The 20,595-nt window shown below is 30.3% G+C and overlaps 1 protein-coding gene across 7 annotated transcripts in view; it reads left to right on the forward strand.

Moving 5' to 3' along the window:
* The window catches only part of LOC115210357 (neurexin-3), a 304,944-nt gene extending 293,845 nt beyond the window's left edge, over positions 1-11,099 (forward strand). For 6 of the 7 annotated variants that reach the window (XM_029778911.2, XM_029778912.2, XM_036502414.1 and 3 more), the window contains 3 exons: positions 392-458; positions 781-953; positions 10,004-11,099. In XM_029778911.2, the coding sequence (XP_029634771.1) occupies positions 392-458; positions 781-953; positions 10,004-10,505 (742 nt within the window). In that variant the 3' untranslated portion in view covers positions 10,506-11,099. The remainder of the gene's footprint in view (positions 1-391; positions 459-780; positions 954-10,003) is intronic. The other variant, XM_036502415.1, reaches the window with a different exon arrangement.
* The last annotated feature ends 9,496 nt before the right edge of the window (positions 11,100-20,595 follow it).

Raw genomic sequence — 20,595 nt, forward strand, 5'->3', positions numbered from 1 at the left:
GCTATCATACTATTTTGAATGATATGTAGTGCATGTGTTTGCTTCAATATATTTGTGTAGATATGTTTCTGATTGTGCATTTTATTTGATATATGGTTTACTGACATGCATATATTTACCCATCATGATACAATGTATAGGGAAGATATCATTGTTATACTTAAGACTATTATGTTTAAAACTCCATACTATTGCAATCTAATCAAACTTTTAAAGAACTTACCAATGTTTAGATGGCACAATGAAAACCTACAAATAAAAAATTTATTTAAAATTAAAAATACAATTTGCACATGATAGCCTTATAAATTTTAAAAGGCTTTCATTTAACAACTCCTAAAAGTTAACTCCTTTCCCCTTCAATTTTATTAATTTGCTTTACTTACTACAGGCAGTTTGTTCCCAAGAAGAAGGAAAGTACAGAGGTACAAGAAATGCAGTCTACAATGGGTGTCCGAGTAAGTAGTACTGAAACAAACAAATGTACTGTGGTATATGTTTGTAACATTTTCACATGTAGAAACATCAGTTAAAAGCTGTCAGCAAGGCATTTTCACCAAATAGCTATATGTCCCAAGTAGTTTACCCATTAGTGACACTGTCTGTCATGTAGACACCAGTTTAGAAACATAATATTGGTCTCTGACTAACATGGAAATTTCCTCATTTTTCCTTACCTTCTCTGCCTGAAATTGATTCTATTTAGATTCCCTAATTAACCCATAGCCCACCCTCACCCCCATTAAGAATTGTCATTTTGAAATTAATTCCACTTAACAGGTAACTCCACACCAGTCAGCAACTGATGACATCATATATTCTGGAAATGATGCTGGATGCAACAGCGATGATGAAGATGAATGCAGTTCTGTTGGATCTGGAATGGTAGATGAGATCATCACTCCAACAGTGATAGTCATCACCACACCACGCCCAATTGATTCGTCTCCCAGGTAGGCTACACCCAATGCAAGCATTCCCTTCAGTCACTACAAAACAATCTGACTGAAACCTTAAAACATTTTCTTTATTTTCAAAGAGCAAAAGATATTCAATATTTTTGCATTAATAAAATGCAGTATGTGGCAAATAATTCCTAAATAAAATGAAAAAATCAAATTGTATTTTTTAAGAAATATTATCTTGCCATATGGAGGTTGCTAACAGACAGACAGATAGATGTTGTGCTTTGAGGGTTGATTACATTCAGTTTCAGTGTATGATGCTGACTTGCTCTTTGTTCAGAACTGAGTTCTCTTAAAGTTAAAAATATATTTTTCTCCAGTATGGATTATGGCAAATACTGTCTTTTATTTTCATTTTCTTCTCCTAATGAATTTTTTTATTTCCTCTGCACACATCTGTATATCAAAACGCGTATGTCCTAAAAATTCAGCTGAGAGGATTTTTTAATGTTTTATATGACGGTATTCAAATTTAATATTTAACTAACTGTAGTAAAGCTTGATTGAATATTAAACATAGATGCTAATCTATGAATTTCTCAATAAAGGTATATTTTCAATGTCTTTCATTTACCAAATACTTTTAAAATTAATCAGTTGGCTGAAGTCTTAATTCATTGAAGATTAATTTTCATTTACTCAGAAAGGATTCATTTCCTTTAGGATTACAAGAGGATTGTATTTTTGAAATTAATACATTCTTAGGTGTGTCATTAAAATAAGATATACTTATATCTATATTTGTCTATTTATCTTTGCATATATATATATATATATGTATAACTTATTTTGCAAGCTGAAATAAACTATCTGCAAAACGATAAAAATCTTACACTTAGTAATAATTCAGATATTTCTTATCAAAATATTGTAAAGAAATATGTCACTGATTCTTCGTGCAGTTCTAAGTACCTAGTTATTTTAGATCATTTGTTCTATATATTTGTTTTAGCTTTTAAATGAATCCTTTGTATTCAATCTTATGACAATCATGAAATAAAAATCTTAGTTTAATTATCAATGAACGCTTTAAATCCTCATTGATATACATTCAAAGGATATCTTTTGTGTACCAAATAGCAGGTATAGAAACTCATTTGCAGGAGTAAAAAAACAGCTACTTGTATTCAGTACAAAATATAGATTTTCAGGGAAGATTATATATTTTACACATTTTCTTTTATCAATATTTCTGTGTTCAGTATAAAGCAAAGGATTTCACCACACAATTCATGATATTTCTTTCTAAATGAACAGTAAACTTTCTCAATTAAAATGTCTTTCTTTTATTTTTAAGTTTTTATCCTATATCTCAAAGCTTGGCTTTTAGGAAAAATCATTCAGACTACTTCCTCTTTCCTGAAAAGGCTGTCTCTCTCTGTTGACATTTTCTATATATCTTTTGTATTTTTGCATTAATTTGTTTTTATTTCTAAAAGTTAGTCACTCATGGAAAACAAGCTATGAATTTTTTTTAAATATATGCTTCCTTTGTTGCATTTCATTAAAAATGTTGACTTTTCAAAATTTTGGTTAAATATCTGTTTTCATTCTTTTATCCCAATAAATATATGTATGTGCATATATTTGTACATTTTTGTTGCTAGAACAAATTAGATCTTTCTGAAAGTTCCTACTTTTGCATATGTTGGAAATGTTTTGTCAAACGATTCATTTCTGGTCACTGATGCCACAAGTTTGCAACAACTGATAATATTAATGATTGAAGCAAACACAACAATTTCATCTTTGACTAGACTGTAATGTGTTGTTCTTTTTATGCTGTAAGTTACAATGTATTATGAAACTCTCATTATCTTAGTATATTATCCATAATTATGGAGCATATAAGAAAATTTGCAAATGAATTTAAGTTTATTAGTATTTGTGTGTGTATATGTGTGTAAATGTGTCTGTGTGTGTGTGTGAGAGAGAGAGAAATATGACCTTGCAGCATAATTAAACTCTCTTAATATTCATTGTATCTCACCCAAGGTCAAAATAAAAATCAAGAATAAACAATATATTTATCTGTATAAATATATAGTTAAAAATACAATAAAAGTACAAAATCACAAAAACCTTTTGAAAATATAAAATGAAAAAATATCAGTTAAAAGAAAATTCTGGAGAGTTGCATAATTATCAATATTTCAAATGACAGTTAAGATAGTTATGAAATATTTCCTGTCTCTGTTTTCAAGATACTAGTGGTTGAATCTACTATACATTTAAATTATGATTTTTTTTATATTCTTTTTACACAGATAAAATTAGTTTCATACTTTATGAAATAGAGTCTTAATGGAAATTTACATAAATATTTTTTTGCACATTTAAGAATTTTATATGTATATGTTTTGAATACTTATTTTTAACAGGTACCTTGAGTATAGTTTATATTTATGTGTACTTTCCACAGTTTATCATTAACAATCTATTTTGAACTTGCTTGTACTAAGCTCTGCAATGTTGTAATTCTTCTCATTCGCTTCTGTTAAGATTTGTGGGGACAGGACTAATTTTGGTTTTGCACCATCATCAGTCTTCATCAGATAAATGCTTCTCTAAGCAAATATTAACAATGGTCAAGATGATATTGAAAGACATGATATAATTCTTAATTTTGTAATAATTTTTTTACTCTTAATTTACTATTCTTTCTGTCAATGAATTTATTTCATTGTTAATAACTGTAGAATAGTAAGCTATATGTCTTTTACTTTCCAGTTTCAGTTGTGTTGCAAACACATATTTATCATTAGCATTGAGTCTTTATTTTTACTGGCAATTTCTTTAAGTCAGTTAGCTATAATTAGCATATGTCAATTATTACAATTAGCAATTAATCAAAATATATGAGTTATAAAATGCAACTGAAGTAATATAATGGTTGGCTGACCAAGATACTCTCATGGAATGTGACCAAATGAGGTTTATTTTTCAACATAGTCCTTTTTGCAGTCCTCTCACTTCTTCCATTTTTGTTGCAGTGCTTGGATCCCATTATTGAAAAAACTTTCATCCTGTTATTAACAGCAGATATGATGGTGTCATCATCACTGTGATATTGGTTCCTAGTCAAGTGTTTTTCAAAGTTGGAGAGCAGATGATAGTCAAATGGTGCCACATCAAGTCAACCAGTTCAAAGCCACAGTCACATGCAGCAGCCATTGAAACCAAGGACTTGTGTGCTAGAGCATTGTCCTGATGAAACAAGACCTCTTTTGTCAGTTTTCCTGAGCATTTGGTCTTGATAGCCTTCCATAACTGCCTCAGCAAGTTAGCATAGTACACTCCATTGATGGTGTGGCCATTTTGAAGATAGTTAATAAACACAATGCCTTTTGCATCCCAAAAAACTGAGGCCATCACCATCCCTGCAGATAAAACTACCTTGGCCTTCTTTTGAGTAGATGAGGAAAGGTGTTTCCATTGCATGGATTGTCTCTTTGTCTCTGGTTCAGAGTGATGAACCCAACACTCATCCTGGCTTAGAAAATATTTTAAATAACCAGCTGGATCTACTTCAAACAATGTCAGATTTTTCCATGATGTGATCAGTTTTGGTTTGCTTTTGATCAAGTGTCAGAAGATATGACACCCACTGAACAGAAACCTTCATCATGCTAAGTTCATTGTGCAGAATATTCTCAACTCTTTCATGGAATATGCTAATAGGATTGGGTATTTAATTTACCATCAATCTCTTGTCATCCATCACCATATGGTGAACACAATGTTTTCCTCAGTGGTGGCAGTTGCAGGATGTTCAGATGTTGGATCATCTTCAAGACTTTCCCTTCTCCTCCTAAATTCAGCTGCTCACTTTTGCAGTGCTGATAAAACTGGAGCATCATCTTGTAATGTAGTAACCATGTCAGCATGAACGTCCTTGGGTGCTAAACCATTTTTGCTGCAGCTACTTGATAATGCCAATTTTTGTCCATTTTCAAGAGGAGTCACTACTAGTTATTTTTGAAGTCTTCTTTGAACAGTCAGATGTCAGTTTAGCTGGAAAGAAACAATGCAGTTATTTATAAGAACTGAAATTAATGCATGCAAGATTTCACAGCTCTGGCATTACTCCTTCATTGTCAGCCTATGAACTTTACAGCCCACCCTTGTATATACTAGCTCCTAATTATGTCATTAACAGGTGGTGAGCTGGCAGAATCATTAACACATTGGACAAAATGCTTCACTGCATTTTTTCTGAGTTTTTATGTGCAAAGCCCAAATCCTACCAAGACCAATTTTACTTTACGTTCTTTTGGTGTTAATGTAATCAACTAAACCTCTTCTCCAAATTTCATGCCCTGTGCCTATACTAGAAACAGTTATGTCATTAACAGGGTTTTCTTGGTTTTCAAATTGATAACAATCATTTGTGTTATTCATGTTTTGATATCAAAAATTTATCCTGCCTTGACCACATAAAACTATGAATAAATATTATAGGTAAACTTATCGCTAATGAAAACTTAAATGCTTTTAACTTCATTTTCTTTCACTTCCTTCCTATCAGAGTAATTGGACCATACACGTTCTTTTAAATTTAATTATTAGCTTTTCAAAATAGAGAGAGTAAATTTTTTAGCTATTTTAACTGTCATTTGAAATACTGGGGTTTCTTTCCCACTAACTTTACAAAATTTTCTTTTATGCAGTGTTTTTTATTTTTCTGTCTCAAAAACGTGTGTGTATGTGTGTGTACATATGATATTGCTTCTTTGTTGTTCTAAGTTCAAGTTCCACTGAGGTCGACTTTGCCTTTCATCCTTTCAGGGCCGATAAATTAAATACCAGTTGCGTACTGGGTCGATCTAATCAACTGGCCTCCTCCCCCAAAATTTCGGGCCTTGTGCCTAGAGTAGAAAAGGATCTTGCTTTTTTGTTGCTTTTGGTTTAGGTATCCTTTTTTATCTTGACTTGTATAATTATGCTGGTAAACAATATCAAATGATCATAGTTCTGATGAGTACACCAAATTACTCTCAATACTATTTTGAGGCCTTAAAAGCTAAGCATTATGACTTGGAGATATTGCTATGTATAATAGAATCATTGTTTGGAGCAATTCAACAATTTCTAGCAAAAGTAACCACCTAAAGGCCTCCTTTATTGGTTTGGTGCTTGTGTTTCCTAATTGAAATGGGTTTACAAACATATATTTTATAAATATTGACATGTGGTAATGCATCTATAAGAGATATTGCATTTATATAATGCTCTACAATTGCATTGTACAAGTACTAGAACCTAAAATATGATTTCATATGAAAAATATTGTATTAAATAATTATACTGTATGAACAGTTACACACAATCAAAATAGTCATATTTGTTTCCAGTTTTTCTATCCATGTTCAGGCTGTTTGTTATTTGATAGACTAGCAGGGTTATTTTCTTGTAAACAAGTGAATGTTGGTGTCAGGAAGAGCTGTAATAAGTTCAGCCCCAATGCAATCTTGTCTGACCCATGCAGATATGGAAAAGTATACTCTAAAACGATGATAACATACAAACATATATATGATATATATGATTACAAAATGTCAAGTGATTGATTATTTATTATTATTCTGCTTATCCTTTACATGGAGGAAAAAGTGCTCAATGTTGAACAAATAAAAAAATCCAAAATCCAAGAAAAATCTATGTGGCCTGTGTAAGCAAAAATATATAAGGTATAGGACTATCAATTCATAGTTTGTAATTTGAAATTTGCTGCAAGTATATCTCTACAACTAGATGCAGAACAGTTGGTGAAATAGAATTGTTTCAGCATTAAATAGAATGTCTTGTGGTATTTGTTGCAATTCTCTGTGCTTTGAAGGGAAATCTTGCCAAGATCAACTTTGCCATTCTTCTTTCATGAAGCTGATGTCGTTGGACACTTAAGCATGTGTGTATACCACTTTGCACCCAACCACGCACACACCTTTCAACTATGTAGTCATTGCATCTTATAGCAAAAATAGTTGTAAGCTAATGAAGTTCATTAGTAAAATATGGGCTGTGACTGCAGAGGACGTGTGTAGGTGAGAAAGAAATGAAGTAAACATGTTCTGTTGAATGTGCAATGTCAGTGTGCATGTACAACAGAGTGTAAATGTACTGAGAGAAAAATGGGCATGTAGTGTGCAAGGGAGATGACTATGCTGATGGTCATGTGATGTGAATGGATGAAAACAGCTGCATAAAACAATACCAATCTTTGAATGTGAGGGGAGCGTCTGGAAGAGGAAAACCCAGGAAGACTGGGATAAAGTTAGGAAAAATTATCTTCAGGTGTTGAGCTTCACAGACAAGATGACAAATGACCAAGATGATTTGGTGATTTGCTGTGCTTGAGAAGATCCATCCAGCAAAATAAAATTGCATAAAGGCATGCCATTTATGTCCCTGCCCCTGCACACAATTTGTCCCTGATAAACCTTTTCCCCTCAACCCATCTTCTTAACACCTTTCCTTCTCCTCACCCAAGTTCACCACTCACTGTATTCCCCTTCTATCTCTCACTCTCCATTCACACCCTCATGAACCTACTTGCATTCAATGTGACCCTGTTGAATCCCTTCCCCACAACATACCCTCCCTCTAATTGTGCCTATTCACTGTATTCCCTTCCCTGCACCTCCCACTTTCCTTTTGTAATCTTGTAAACTTACCCACCCACTCACCCTATCCAATCCTTGATTCCTCTCTACCACCCTGTAACGTGAGTGTACAATATCCCCCATCACGTTTTTTCCATCTTCTCTCCCCCTTCTCTCTATCCCACTAAAATAGCTGTCTCTCTAATCATACTCTGACCTTTCATCACCTGGCACAAAGCCCCCACCCTTGATACCACTCCCCTCAGTTGAGGATTCTTGTCTTGTATATTACTTGGTGACCTAACCAGTGTTGATACCACATAACAAGCACCTAGTATCATTTATAAAGTGGTTGGTATAAGGAAAGGCATCCAGCCATAGAGATCATGGCAAAACAGATAATTAAGCTTGAAGCAGTCTTCTGACTTGCCAGCTCCTGTCAAACACACACACACATACACACACACACATTAGAAAATGTCATAAGAATTTTATAAACTTTCAAGAGAATGTGAACTAATTCAGTTATAGAATAATCTCAAACCACACACATAAAGCTAAAAATAGTAGCATGTAAATACTGGGTTGAAAAACCCTTTGTGATAAAGTCTTTATGTGTATGTGTGTATGTGTGTATGTGTGTGTGTGTTTCAATGTATGCACACACACACATGCATGCGCATGCATGTACACACACACACACATACACACACACATGAGAGAAGAGTGTTTTGTACTTGTAGAATGTATAGTTTATTGAAACTGAATTTATACCTGGTGACTTGGGTTTCATGCCTCTTCAATCTTCAGGCAAGAACTGTCACATTTCAGTTCTTGTAATATATTTATAGTGGTTGGTGTGGATGTGGTCATATGTTTGTATTTGTACATTTTGTGTTTGCTGACTAACTATTATTTTTCTGTCTCTTCGTTGGTTATCACTTATCCATTCTAAATTGATCTATTAATCTAGTTAAGGCTGCTCTTTTATTAACTTTGTTTCAGTGTGTTTTTTGGCCTTTTCGATGGTATTATGTTTGTAAATGTTATTAAGGGAATTTTAAAGATGCTTCTGAGTGAGAGATTTTTGGAAACTAGTAAAGATGGATCTATTGTAAAAGATATTTCTAGTTGAGTGATTTTGGCAGGCTCTTAGAAAGTGCCTGTGTTTATATCAATGGGTACCTTTTTAATTATAATTCTTTAGGGTGCATTTACTCTGTGTGTGTGTGTGTGTGTGTGTGTGTGTGGTGTGTGTGTGTGTGTGTGTGTGTGCGTATGAATGTATATATGTATATATACATAGGCATATACACAGATAAAGAATTTTGTATAAATCATTGAAGAGCATGTGATATTTGAATAGTAGGTCTTCAGTAAGGGGCCTGTCTATCAATCAATCAAGTTCTGTATACCATAAACCTGCAAAACATTGAGTTCCACCTTCACCAGTTGGTCATGTAGTTGGAATAGGAAACAGTATGGCTCCCAATATTTGTTGTTTAGCCTCAGATCAACTATGACCAAAGTCATTCCAGTCATTACTATCCTGTTGTTTTTCTTTCTGCATGGAAGCCAAGAATACTAAACCCAGAGTGTCTGGATTTTCTAAGACAGATTTGATTGCTTTTTCTAGCAGGTTGAACAGCTACAGTGAAGTTCAGGTAGAATGCCATGTAATACCTTTGCGGTTGTTACTTATACCTCTATACTCTCATTCAAGCCCTGCAAGGATCAGCTTTCTTTCCTGAATTATCAGTAAAATATTTCCCTTTCAAGTATGAACAGTAGTTCAGTTATACCCTAAGCAATTTGTGACTTTGTACCTTTGCAAATAACCAGCAATGATATAAATATAAAGATGAATAGAACTACTTGCATACTGCACTTCTTGGTATTGTTTATTCTAACATAAAGCCATTTAATTATTATTGATGTTTCAATAATAAAATCACAATTCTCCTTTGTATTTGAGTATTTGAATAAGCTTATCAGTATGCTTACATATCTCATCTTAAAGTAATTCCTTCTGCACAAAAGACATGTTCTTGCCATATTCCATCATGGATTTTTTTCCATGAGGTGTTATACAGTTGGATACTATTCATATTGTGTTATAATATTGTTGACTGCTTATAGTGACTTGCATGTATCAATAAGCAATAAATTGGTTGAAGTTGCATTCAAAGCATAAACATAAGTAAACCATAACTTTTTTTATATATATCATTTAGTTTTCTAGCATTAATAAGATTTTTTTCTTGTATATTTTAATAATATATATAAAAGTTAAATACACTGTCTGAAACAATATATTTTCATTGTTTTTACTTATAATGATGATTATAGTATAGCTTTGTATGTATATGATATGTTTATGTATGTATGTTAATATACATTTTATATACTGACATATTTTCTTATTGTCTTTTTCAGGAGCATAAGTACTCCACCTGAACCCTCACAACCTGGGAGAAACAATCATCAAAATTCCATTGGGAATGGAGCTAGTAGTGTGAAGACACGACCAAGCATCACTCCAGACAACCCAACTAATACCTTAGAAACAGAAACAAATCAATTCCCAGGGAAAACCTTTGAAAACTCAGATGATTTGAATATTGGTCTGATTGTTGGCATAGCTGCTGGTGTTCTTGTGGCTTTGATAGTTCTTATTATTGCGCTTTATAAATTTCGAAGTCGAGATGAGGGCTCCTACAAAATAGATGAGACCCAGAACTTTGCATACTTGGACTCAAAGCAACAGCAGAGCAACGGAGCATTACTACCTCACAACACCACACCTGGTGGCGGTTTAGGCGGAGGCATAGGTGGTATGGGAGGTATGGGAGGAGGCATGGGTGGTAGCATTGTTAGTGGAGGTGGTGGGGGTGGCAAAAGTGGCAAGAAAAAAGATGTGAAAGAGTGGTATGTATAAAGATTGCACACTCTACCAACCGACCAACCGACCAACCAACCAACCGACCGACTGACTGATATTATTGTTATTGTTGTTGTCCCTTCTAATCTAAACAAATTTCTATGACCAGCAGGATTTCGGTCGGTAGGTAAAGGGGGAGGGGAACTAAGGCAGAGCAGTTGCTACTGCTGCTGCTGCTGCTGTTGCTGCAATTAAAGCTATTTAGCTTTTGCACCAAGCATGATTGCCTCAGCAGGAGTAAACACTCTTCAGATTTTAAATACTAAGCTGGATTTAGGAAAAAATAAAAGGAAGAAAATATAAATTGCCACATTTATGATATAAAATCTTTTCCTCTCCTCATAAGCATTTTTTAAGTGGGGGGTGTAAAAAAAGACATCAAGGACACAGAGTTTGTACCAGGTTGAGGAATGTTCATTTGTAACTAAATGCATTTCCTTGTTCACTTGGAAAAAGAAAATTTGCCACATTTGAGTAATACTCTTGGAGTGATTTTTTTTTTTAATTCTATCTATTCAAAAGATAGTAAAATATTGAGGCAACAGTAAACAGGAATTGTCTTTAACTTCTTGAAGGCAAAATTCATATTTTCAATAGAGAATGTTTTAGGATCAATTTTGTTCTGGCATATATGTATATATGAATGACTATATATATATGCATGTTTATACGTTTGATTATGTATTTATTTATGGTTGTATATATATATATATATATATATATATATATATAATATATAATAAATATATACACATTTATAAATGTACGTAATGTATAAATTCATACTTGCATGCATGTAAGCGTGCGTGGATGTTTGTATGTATGTGCATATTTGTGTGTGCAGAATGCATTTATATAAGCGTGTTTCCATGTAATAGGACAAATAAATTCACAAGCACATACATATCCATATGTGCATGCACATACACACAGACACACACACACACACACACGCACACATACACACACACATATAAAACCATAATTATCAATGTGAATTATTTTTCCACATCTGGTAAGTGTGTTTTAATGCCCTTGGCAACATATAGGAGATAGAATATTGAAACTTTAAAAAGAAAATAGATATTTATAAAGAAATGAAAAGATATTTACATCAAGTGGAGGTTACTATTTAGGCATACCATTGTTACAAATATTTACCCAACTCTAAGAGAAAAGTTTTAGTTTGCATGCTAAATTCAAGCAGGGGTATTATAAATAATTTACAAATTTTTAATTGCATATTTTTCCAAATACTATCAAATCTATAATTTGTATTAAATTTAAACTATAAGAGCAATCATATATATATATTTATATATATATATATATTTATATATATATATATATCTTCTGTTGCTCTCAGTTTTTCTTTCTCTCTCTCACACACATGCGCATGCATATTGAAATATTCAGACAATATCTATAAATGCAAGTACTTAAATTTTGTGTGCATGTATACAGAAATCACTACATATATATATTTATATATATATATATATTATAAAGATTTCAGTTTGCTATTTACAAATAATTTATAAGTATTGGCATATACATGTATATGTGATATGTATCTGTAGCTTTGTGCCTGTGTATGTATGTGTATTTCCATTTGTATGTATGATGAAGAATGTTTGCTGGTCTTCTTCCTCCCTTTTTAATGGATATAAATGTGTGTGTGCATGTGAGCTTGTTTTATATTTACACACCCAAAATTTGTGTAGCAATACATATACGTGTGTATGTGTGTGTGTCTGCTAGTATGAATGTATGTATACAAGGTTGACTTTTAAATATATAAATATATATATGTGTGTGTGTATGTATGTATATATACATGCATACATAATATATATATATACATATATATATATACACCAACATATACACACACAAAGGTGTACATAAAATTGTACATAATTACATATACAAGATATGCACACAAATGCTGAATAGTGATCACCAATGTATGGATGTAAGCTAAATTTATGTACATGTATATATTAAGATATGCGCACACACACACATACACCTACACACACACACACACACATAATGCAAGCATACACACACCACCACTACTCCCTCATACTGCATGCTTCTAGAAATTGCTTTAAAATCTTTTTTGTTTCTTTTCCATTCTTGTGTCTAATTGAAAGTATTATTAACTGCTACTGATACCTGTATTGTGCTATATTGCATTGGTATGAATTAGTAGTATTGAAACCTCAGGTTTTTCATTGGTCTTTCATAACTATTTCCTTAATGCTGCATAGATGCACTTTTTTATTAAAATAATTGAAAAGAAAATGAAAAAATAACTAAGCAAAAGATCATATGCTGTGTCACTGTGATATTAACTGTTACTATTGCTGTAATATTAGTCTTTGGTTGCAGTTATGATTTCCCATTTCATTTATTATTTCTTCTTGATTCCAATTTTTGTTTTCATTATACTAAAGATATACATTTCTACATACAAGTTCTGTCTTGGTTTTTGCTTAACTTATTCAACCTAGTCTCTTTTCTTTTGGAAATGTCTGAATGGTATGAGAGCAAAATACCAGAGAAATAGGATCAGTACACATTACTGAATTCAATATAATATTTCCCTTAGAACAAGTGGAGATCTCTTTGTTTAATAAATAATAAAGATTGGAATGAATGCTCAATAAGGTTGCATTGTAATCAGCATTGAAACCTAATTTTAGAAAAACAGACATTAGTATATACTTTTTTTTTCACTTTTTTATTTCATACTTCTCATCTAGCTAATTTAAGTTGATTATTATTATTTGCAGTCTTCCTATATTATTCTTTTTGTCAGCCTGCAAATGCAAAAACATTCATTTTACGAGGTTTCTATTCCTGTTTTCCAATAATTTCTTCTATGGATAACTACAATCAAAACACTATTCATTCTTATTCCTGAAACATTATCCTTAAAGAAGGAAACACAAGCATCTACTTCAACTATTTTCTTGTTAATTCAAAGCTTAGAAACATAAAATCTATTAATCTAGAATAAAAGAGTATTTAGTATTGATTCTATGAACAAATTAAAATTTATTAAGTAAACAAAACAATAAATTTCTTGGATTTTAGTCTGAAATACATTTATGATTGATGAATGTTTATACTTAGTCTAAAACTCTTACTTAATTTTCAGACAAAACTTAATATTCAAAAGTGCTAGTCCATGATAAACATTTTGATGTCCTTTGAATTCATTTGTATGCAAAATTGCCATTGTGCTCTGAGTCATTGTACACCCTTCCCCTTCAGTTAGGTTTTGTTTTCCCCTTTCTTAACCATATTACTTTCTTATACACACACACACATTATTTATATATATATATATATATATATATATAATATACATATATATACATATATATATATATATATACATATATATATATAATACATATATATACATATATATATATACATATATATACATATATATATACATACAATATATATATATATATATACCACATATATATATATATATACACATATATATATATATATACATATATATATATATATATATATATATATACATATATATATACACATATATATATCATATATATATATACACATATATATATATACATATATATATATATATATATATATACATAATATATATATATACATACATATATATACATACATATATATATATATACATAATATATATATATACATACATATATATATATATATATATATATACATACATATATATATATATATACATACATATAATATATATATGCATATACATATATACATATATATATATATATATATATATATATATAAACATATTGTTTGGCAAGGGATTTGATCTGAAACTGTAAGTTGAAACAAATCTTAGTTATACTATTTATTTTTGACATACACTGCCTGTAAAGGAATAAAAAGTAAATTTAATAGCCTATTTGCTTTGATAAATGGACAACATTACGCTACCAAAATTTAACAAACTGTACAAGAAAGGCATACGCACATGTATATTTGCATGTACATAATAATAATGATTATCATTATGTGTGTGTATATATATATATATATATCATATACATACATTACTTACATACATAGACACACACAAACATGCATACTAACATTTCCTGACCTAAATATATTTAGATGCATACAAATATACATAGATTCTTTTATATTTTAAACTAGTGCTCAAATTCTCCTTGTCCATCATTCCGTCCAACTATTTCTATCCCATTTTATATTAATTTTTGTTATTTGATTAGAGAATTTTGTTTTCAAGCATTAGCTGCCAAGTCATTAGTTTTAAAGACCTCCAATCCACATATATATTGTTTTACATAAGTGTTGATAAGAGATATTAATGATGATTAATAAACTTAAAGGATACACTTTTGTCATGGATGATTCTAAAAAATATTAATATTAAATATTGTTGCCTCACCTACTAATTCATTGCTATTTCTTATTATTAATAATCATGATATCAAATAAAATATTTTAAGTTAATTAAAACTGTTTCCTGAAATAATTATTTAAATTACAATTTTTATTTGACAATTGCAACATCCTGGCCAAGCTAGAAAATGTGCCTATAGTCAGATACTAGATTTCAGTTAACTAACAATGACAGATGCTTTTATTAAAAGAATCCATTTAAAAATTCATTTCTTACATTTGTCTCCTAGTATTGCTCCACGTTGGAAAAAAAATATTTGAATAAATGAAAATAGAAGTATTCATTATTAACATTTGATTATTAACGTTAAACAATATGATTTGACACCAGAATATATATATATACACATATATATACATATACACACATATATATATATATATGTGTGGTTGTATATATATATATATATATATATATAAACAGCAACATTTTTATATTTTTGCTTTAAGGGCTAAATAAAAGATTTTTCAGATTTTATTTTCATGTTAAAGTATAACCTTAAGAATACTTTGTTGCTATTATTTACATCAGTATCTGTTAGATAATATAGCATCAACGCAAAATCATTTAGAAAACTACTTATTTACTGACATTATTCAGATGAAGTAAATAAAGAAATGTTCAGACATGTGTATTTTTGACATTGTAAATGTAAGTGAATTGATGCACTATGTATCTGAACAACAACCTTAACTTCTTTGCATTAAAGCTTTCTTTATCCAAATATAGATATTCCGTCATTATACAGTCACATACAGGAGCAATTCCAACACTGATACATGTCACAACTACATATATGAATATATATATGCACATATCCTTAAATGCAAATGACAAACAGTAATAAATCCTACACATACAAAATGTCTTCACCTTAAGATAACCTTTAACAAAGGCAAATTGAACTTCTTGTGGTATATATCCATTTCTGCTTATCAATAAAGAGAAACTAGGCTCTGGTGTTAAAGAATCTCTCACTCTAAGACATTCTTCCTTAGCTTTCAACATCTTTTATTAACACATATATTGCTTTGTTACTCTGCTACTGATGATGTGTTTAGATTCCACTTTATTCTATAACTTCTGGCAAGTTTAATTTTATCTTACTATAATAAAGTTTAACTTTCTGTTGGTTGTAAATGCTTTAGGTCTGTTCTCATTTCTCCAGTTTCAATATGTTTGCTTAGTCCCAGTGTTTGAGTTGATTGAATAACAAGTCTGAACTTTATTTACAATTCTGTTCTCTTCATATATTCTGCCTTTCTCTGTATGAAAATTAACCCAGACAAAAGTAAATTTACATGAATTTATTTTCATTTAAATTTATAAATCAACTGCAAATTATAAAGATTTGCTTCTGTTATTGTTGTTACTGATGATGAGGCTTCTGGGTTGTTGTTGATTAGAAAATTGTTCTTGTTATCTTGTTGATTAGTTTATGTTGATATATTTTTACAATTTACGAAAACTTGAAGATAGAACAGCAATTGAAAAGAAACTAAACACACACACACACACACACACACATTGGATAAAGCTACTACAAGCACAGTAGTACAAATTACCCAGAGATCAAACAAATATTGTGTAACATATTCTAAACTATGAAGTCACTAATTCATTTTTATTCTTCATATATCTTTATTATAAATTTTAATTTCACTACTAATTACAGTTGACACAGAATATCAAAATATAACACTTCTAACAGCTTTGCTGATAATCGATTTAAATCAGGGTATACTTTTTCTCATTTCTTTGATGCACAATTGTAATTAGATTCTGACTTTAGTGAAAGAATAGCTCATAGATAAATATATCATCTCACTTTGTAGAAAAATAAAGTCCCTTTCAACCCCTTCTTCCAACAGCTCATTTGCATAGAATAGAATGTTTCCTTTCTAAGAATCAAACAATAGTTTAGGGTATCAAAAGCAAAAAAATATAGTTAAAAATATATTGAATGCTGTTGCTACAGTTTCAATAACTTTGATTCAGGTAATATATTTAAGGGATAAAAATTCTAAAATACAAATAATTAAAAGTAATACATACAACACTTCCATGTAACTTTATTTAGTAAAACTACTTTCATGTTTAAATTTATGTACATTCAAAATGTACATTTTATTCTATGTTCAACATAATTTCTTTCAATTTTATTTCCATGTTTGAGTGATGCTACTAACACTTTCCTTAAATTCAGTTCTCTCTCTCTCGATATATATATATCATATACACACTCTCTCTCCCAAATTAGAAATAAAAAAATAAATTGATTACTTATAAGTATTCTTAAGCTAAAGTTATGTTTTAGAAAAATACCTATTTAGAAAAAAATTGAATATTTCTTTGTTTTTCAAATCATAGGAAATAATTTGTATTATGAAATATCTAACTTATATGACATTGGAACAGTTCTAATTAACATTTCAGATTAGCCTAATCAGCTGTAGGGATGAAATAAACACTTTTCAGTTAATTGATATGATAAATCATTATCATGGGGAGTCCTTCAAAGAGAATGTGCCAATGTCATAGACATATATACATGCACACATACATTCCAAACATATCCACACACTCACACACATACGCATATGGACATCATGTTTTTTCATTACAGCAGGTCTTGTGCCTGTGTGCATAAATGTATCAGAACAATTCCCAATTCTCTTTGCCCATAGAAAACGTAACTCTTTAAAAATACAGTTCCATTTCCAACTACATCTATGTGTGAGAATTTGTGTTGTGTGAGTGTTTGTATGTGTGCATGTCTATGTAAGTGTACATATATGCTCATTCATAAATCGAAATGTACATATATGTGTATGTAGTTCATATATTATATGTATATGTAAATAGTACATATTTTGCTTGTTGGGATGTGCCTCTATTTGCATATATATATGTATATATCTATGTACAAATGTGCATCCATGTATATATAGAGTATAAGCAAATAATTGTGATATCTTTGAAGATATATTTAGTATATTATAAGGGTATTGTTATATAACAGATAGTGTGTAATACATCAAATGATAACCTCAAGGGGCTTGGCATTGCTGGTTCTGTTAGATTATAATTCAGTTAACTCTCTTGCCTTTATTATACTGATATTCAATAAAATGAAACTAATCTTTCCTATTAACTATTTTATTATTAAATTTTAAACACAATATCTTAAAGATAATGAATATTTTTATAGATATATAGATATAAAGATATGTTTTACTCTTTTCATTATAACTTCTAACATCATATACACACAGCCAGACAGACACACACACACACACACACACACAGATATATATATATATAATATATATATATATATATATATATACGGGATACTTTTCATTTCCTGACCTGCTGCCAGATAGCAGTATACATGAGTCAGATGTTAAGTTTTATTGGGAAATATATTTTTTTATTTTTTTTTATTTACACTTTTTATTTTTGTAGTTTTAAAAGAAAATTCTAATTTTCTGATCTCACTCCAAGAGGAAAACACATTATTTATTTAAATGGTATCTTAATAAAACTACCTACTGACAAGCCCATAATCTCCTAGACAAGAAATTAATCTTAAAGCCCTCTTAACCAGCTAACAAATACAACAGTTAGCGTTATTGGAATAAGTATAATTACGATCATTATTATTGCTCTTGTTGTTGCTGTTATTATTATGATTATTATTATTAACATCGTCGTCACCATCATTATCACCATCATCATCATTGTCATCATTATCATCATCATTGAAATCACTTTCACCATCACCATCAATATCATTGCTCTCCTGTCCATTATTATTATTATTATTATTATTATTATTATTTTCATATTAATATTATTATCATCATCCTCTCCTAATGACTATTGTATTTATTTTAGTTCAGAAATGGATTTGGAGACGTTTTGTGATTTAATTGCATTGCAGATTATTGTGTTACATTCATAAATTGAAATTTTTGTCTCGTTTCCATTTAATAATTTTTAATACTATAACTTTAAGTTAGCTTTGCCTAGCCCTCACCGCAAAATTAATTTACAAAATATGTTGGCCATGTTGATACCCAACTTGTTGAAATCATATAATAACTAACAATCAGAGAACCATTGCTCCAATGTTGAACAGATTGTCGCCACTCAATTACACAAATGAATTCGAAATTACCATGAACTAACCAAAGATTCTAAGAACTATGCCAGAATCTGCTGGCTAGCCTTGTAGTACAGCAGCAGCAGCAGCAACAACAGGCAGCTACACGAGCAAAAGATGTTGCAACAGCGCTGCTTTGCGCATGTATATGAAAGGAGACATTATCTACTAAAACAGTACAAATATAACAAAGGAATGGAGATAAAACCGTGGGATTCTTGCATTAAATCCATCTTTGAGATTAAATCTACAAATGGATTTATGTGTATGTGTATGGGAAAATATGTGTATGTATACTTTGTGTACACACACACGTCAAAATCTATAAACTTTATATATACATATATACATATATATATATATAAAATACATATATCATATGTACGTTTCAATGTGTTTATATACATATATATATATGAAAATACATATATGTCTATATGTATATATCTAAATATACATATAGCTATATCCATGCATGTACATATATAAATAAACATGTATGTATGTGTGTGTGTATATATACATATATATATATATGCAAATATAAATTGTAAATATACATTCACATATATAAATATATATGTCTGTATATTGGAGTGTATAGAAGTCTTCTTGTTACATTTAGGTGACAAAAAAGAAAACATTTTTGGTGGGGAGGGTAATAATTTTTTATTTTTTTGGCATTCAATTTCAGGAATGTTACCAATAATTAAGATGCCAACAATTGTTTTGAACTCTTTGCTAACTTTTGTGTGTTAAACTAGGCAGCTGAAATCTAAAAGCATCAGTACATATTTGTTATATTCTTCATGCATATTTGGAGTATGTTTCCTCTTAATTTAATCCATTTCATCTTATTTTTTAGCTAATGAAGTTAAAATCAATTCTGAAAACAATTAAACATAATAAAGATAAACTATGGATAGAAGTAAATTAAGTAAAATGAGCTTTGTAATAAAGATAGTGTCCTTCACTTTTTATTTGTACTCTTTAGAATAAGTGCATTTTGTATGTTTTTGAAGGTGAATAAGTGACGATTAACCCAACTTCTTTCTTTATGTAAGATGTGTGTGTGTGATCAAGTGTGTGTGTATGCACGTGTGTGTGTCTGTATACCTATTCAACTTGAGACACACCCCAAATTAGTTTGTTGTTCCAGCTACAGTTAAGTACTGTTCTAAGCTGGCTAACTAGAGAATATATTGTCATTGACTATAAAAGAACAGTTCTAAATAGAAGAGATTAAATATGTTGAAGAATGTGAGGGATGAATTTTACTTCAAATATACATGCTCATATTTACTTGCATATATGTATATAAATACATGCATGCTTACATAAATAAGTGGCCATATCTTGCTATAGAGCAAATAAAACATATGCCAGCATATTTCATCTTTTTGCTGGAACCAAATCATAGTAACACATTGTTGCTTTCA

The sequence above is a fragment of the Octopus sinensis genome, linkage group LG4 (assembly GCF_006345805.1).
Source record: "Octopus sinensis linkage group LG4, ASM634580v1, whole genome shotgun sequence".
Classification (NCBI taxonomy): domain Eukaryota; kingdom Metazoa; phylum Mollusca; class Cephalopoda; order Octopoda; family Octopodidae; genus Octopus; species Octopus sinensis.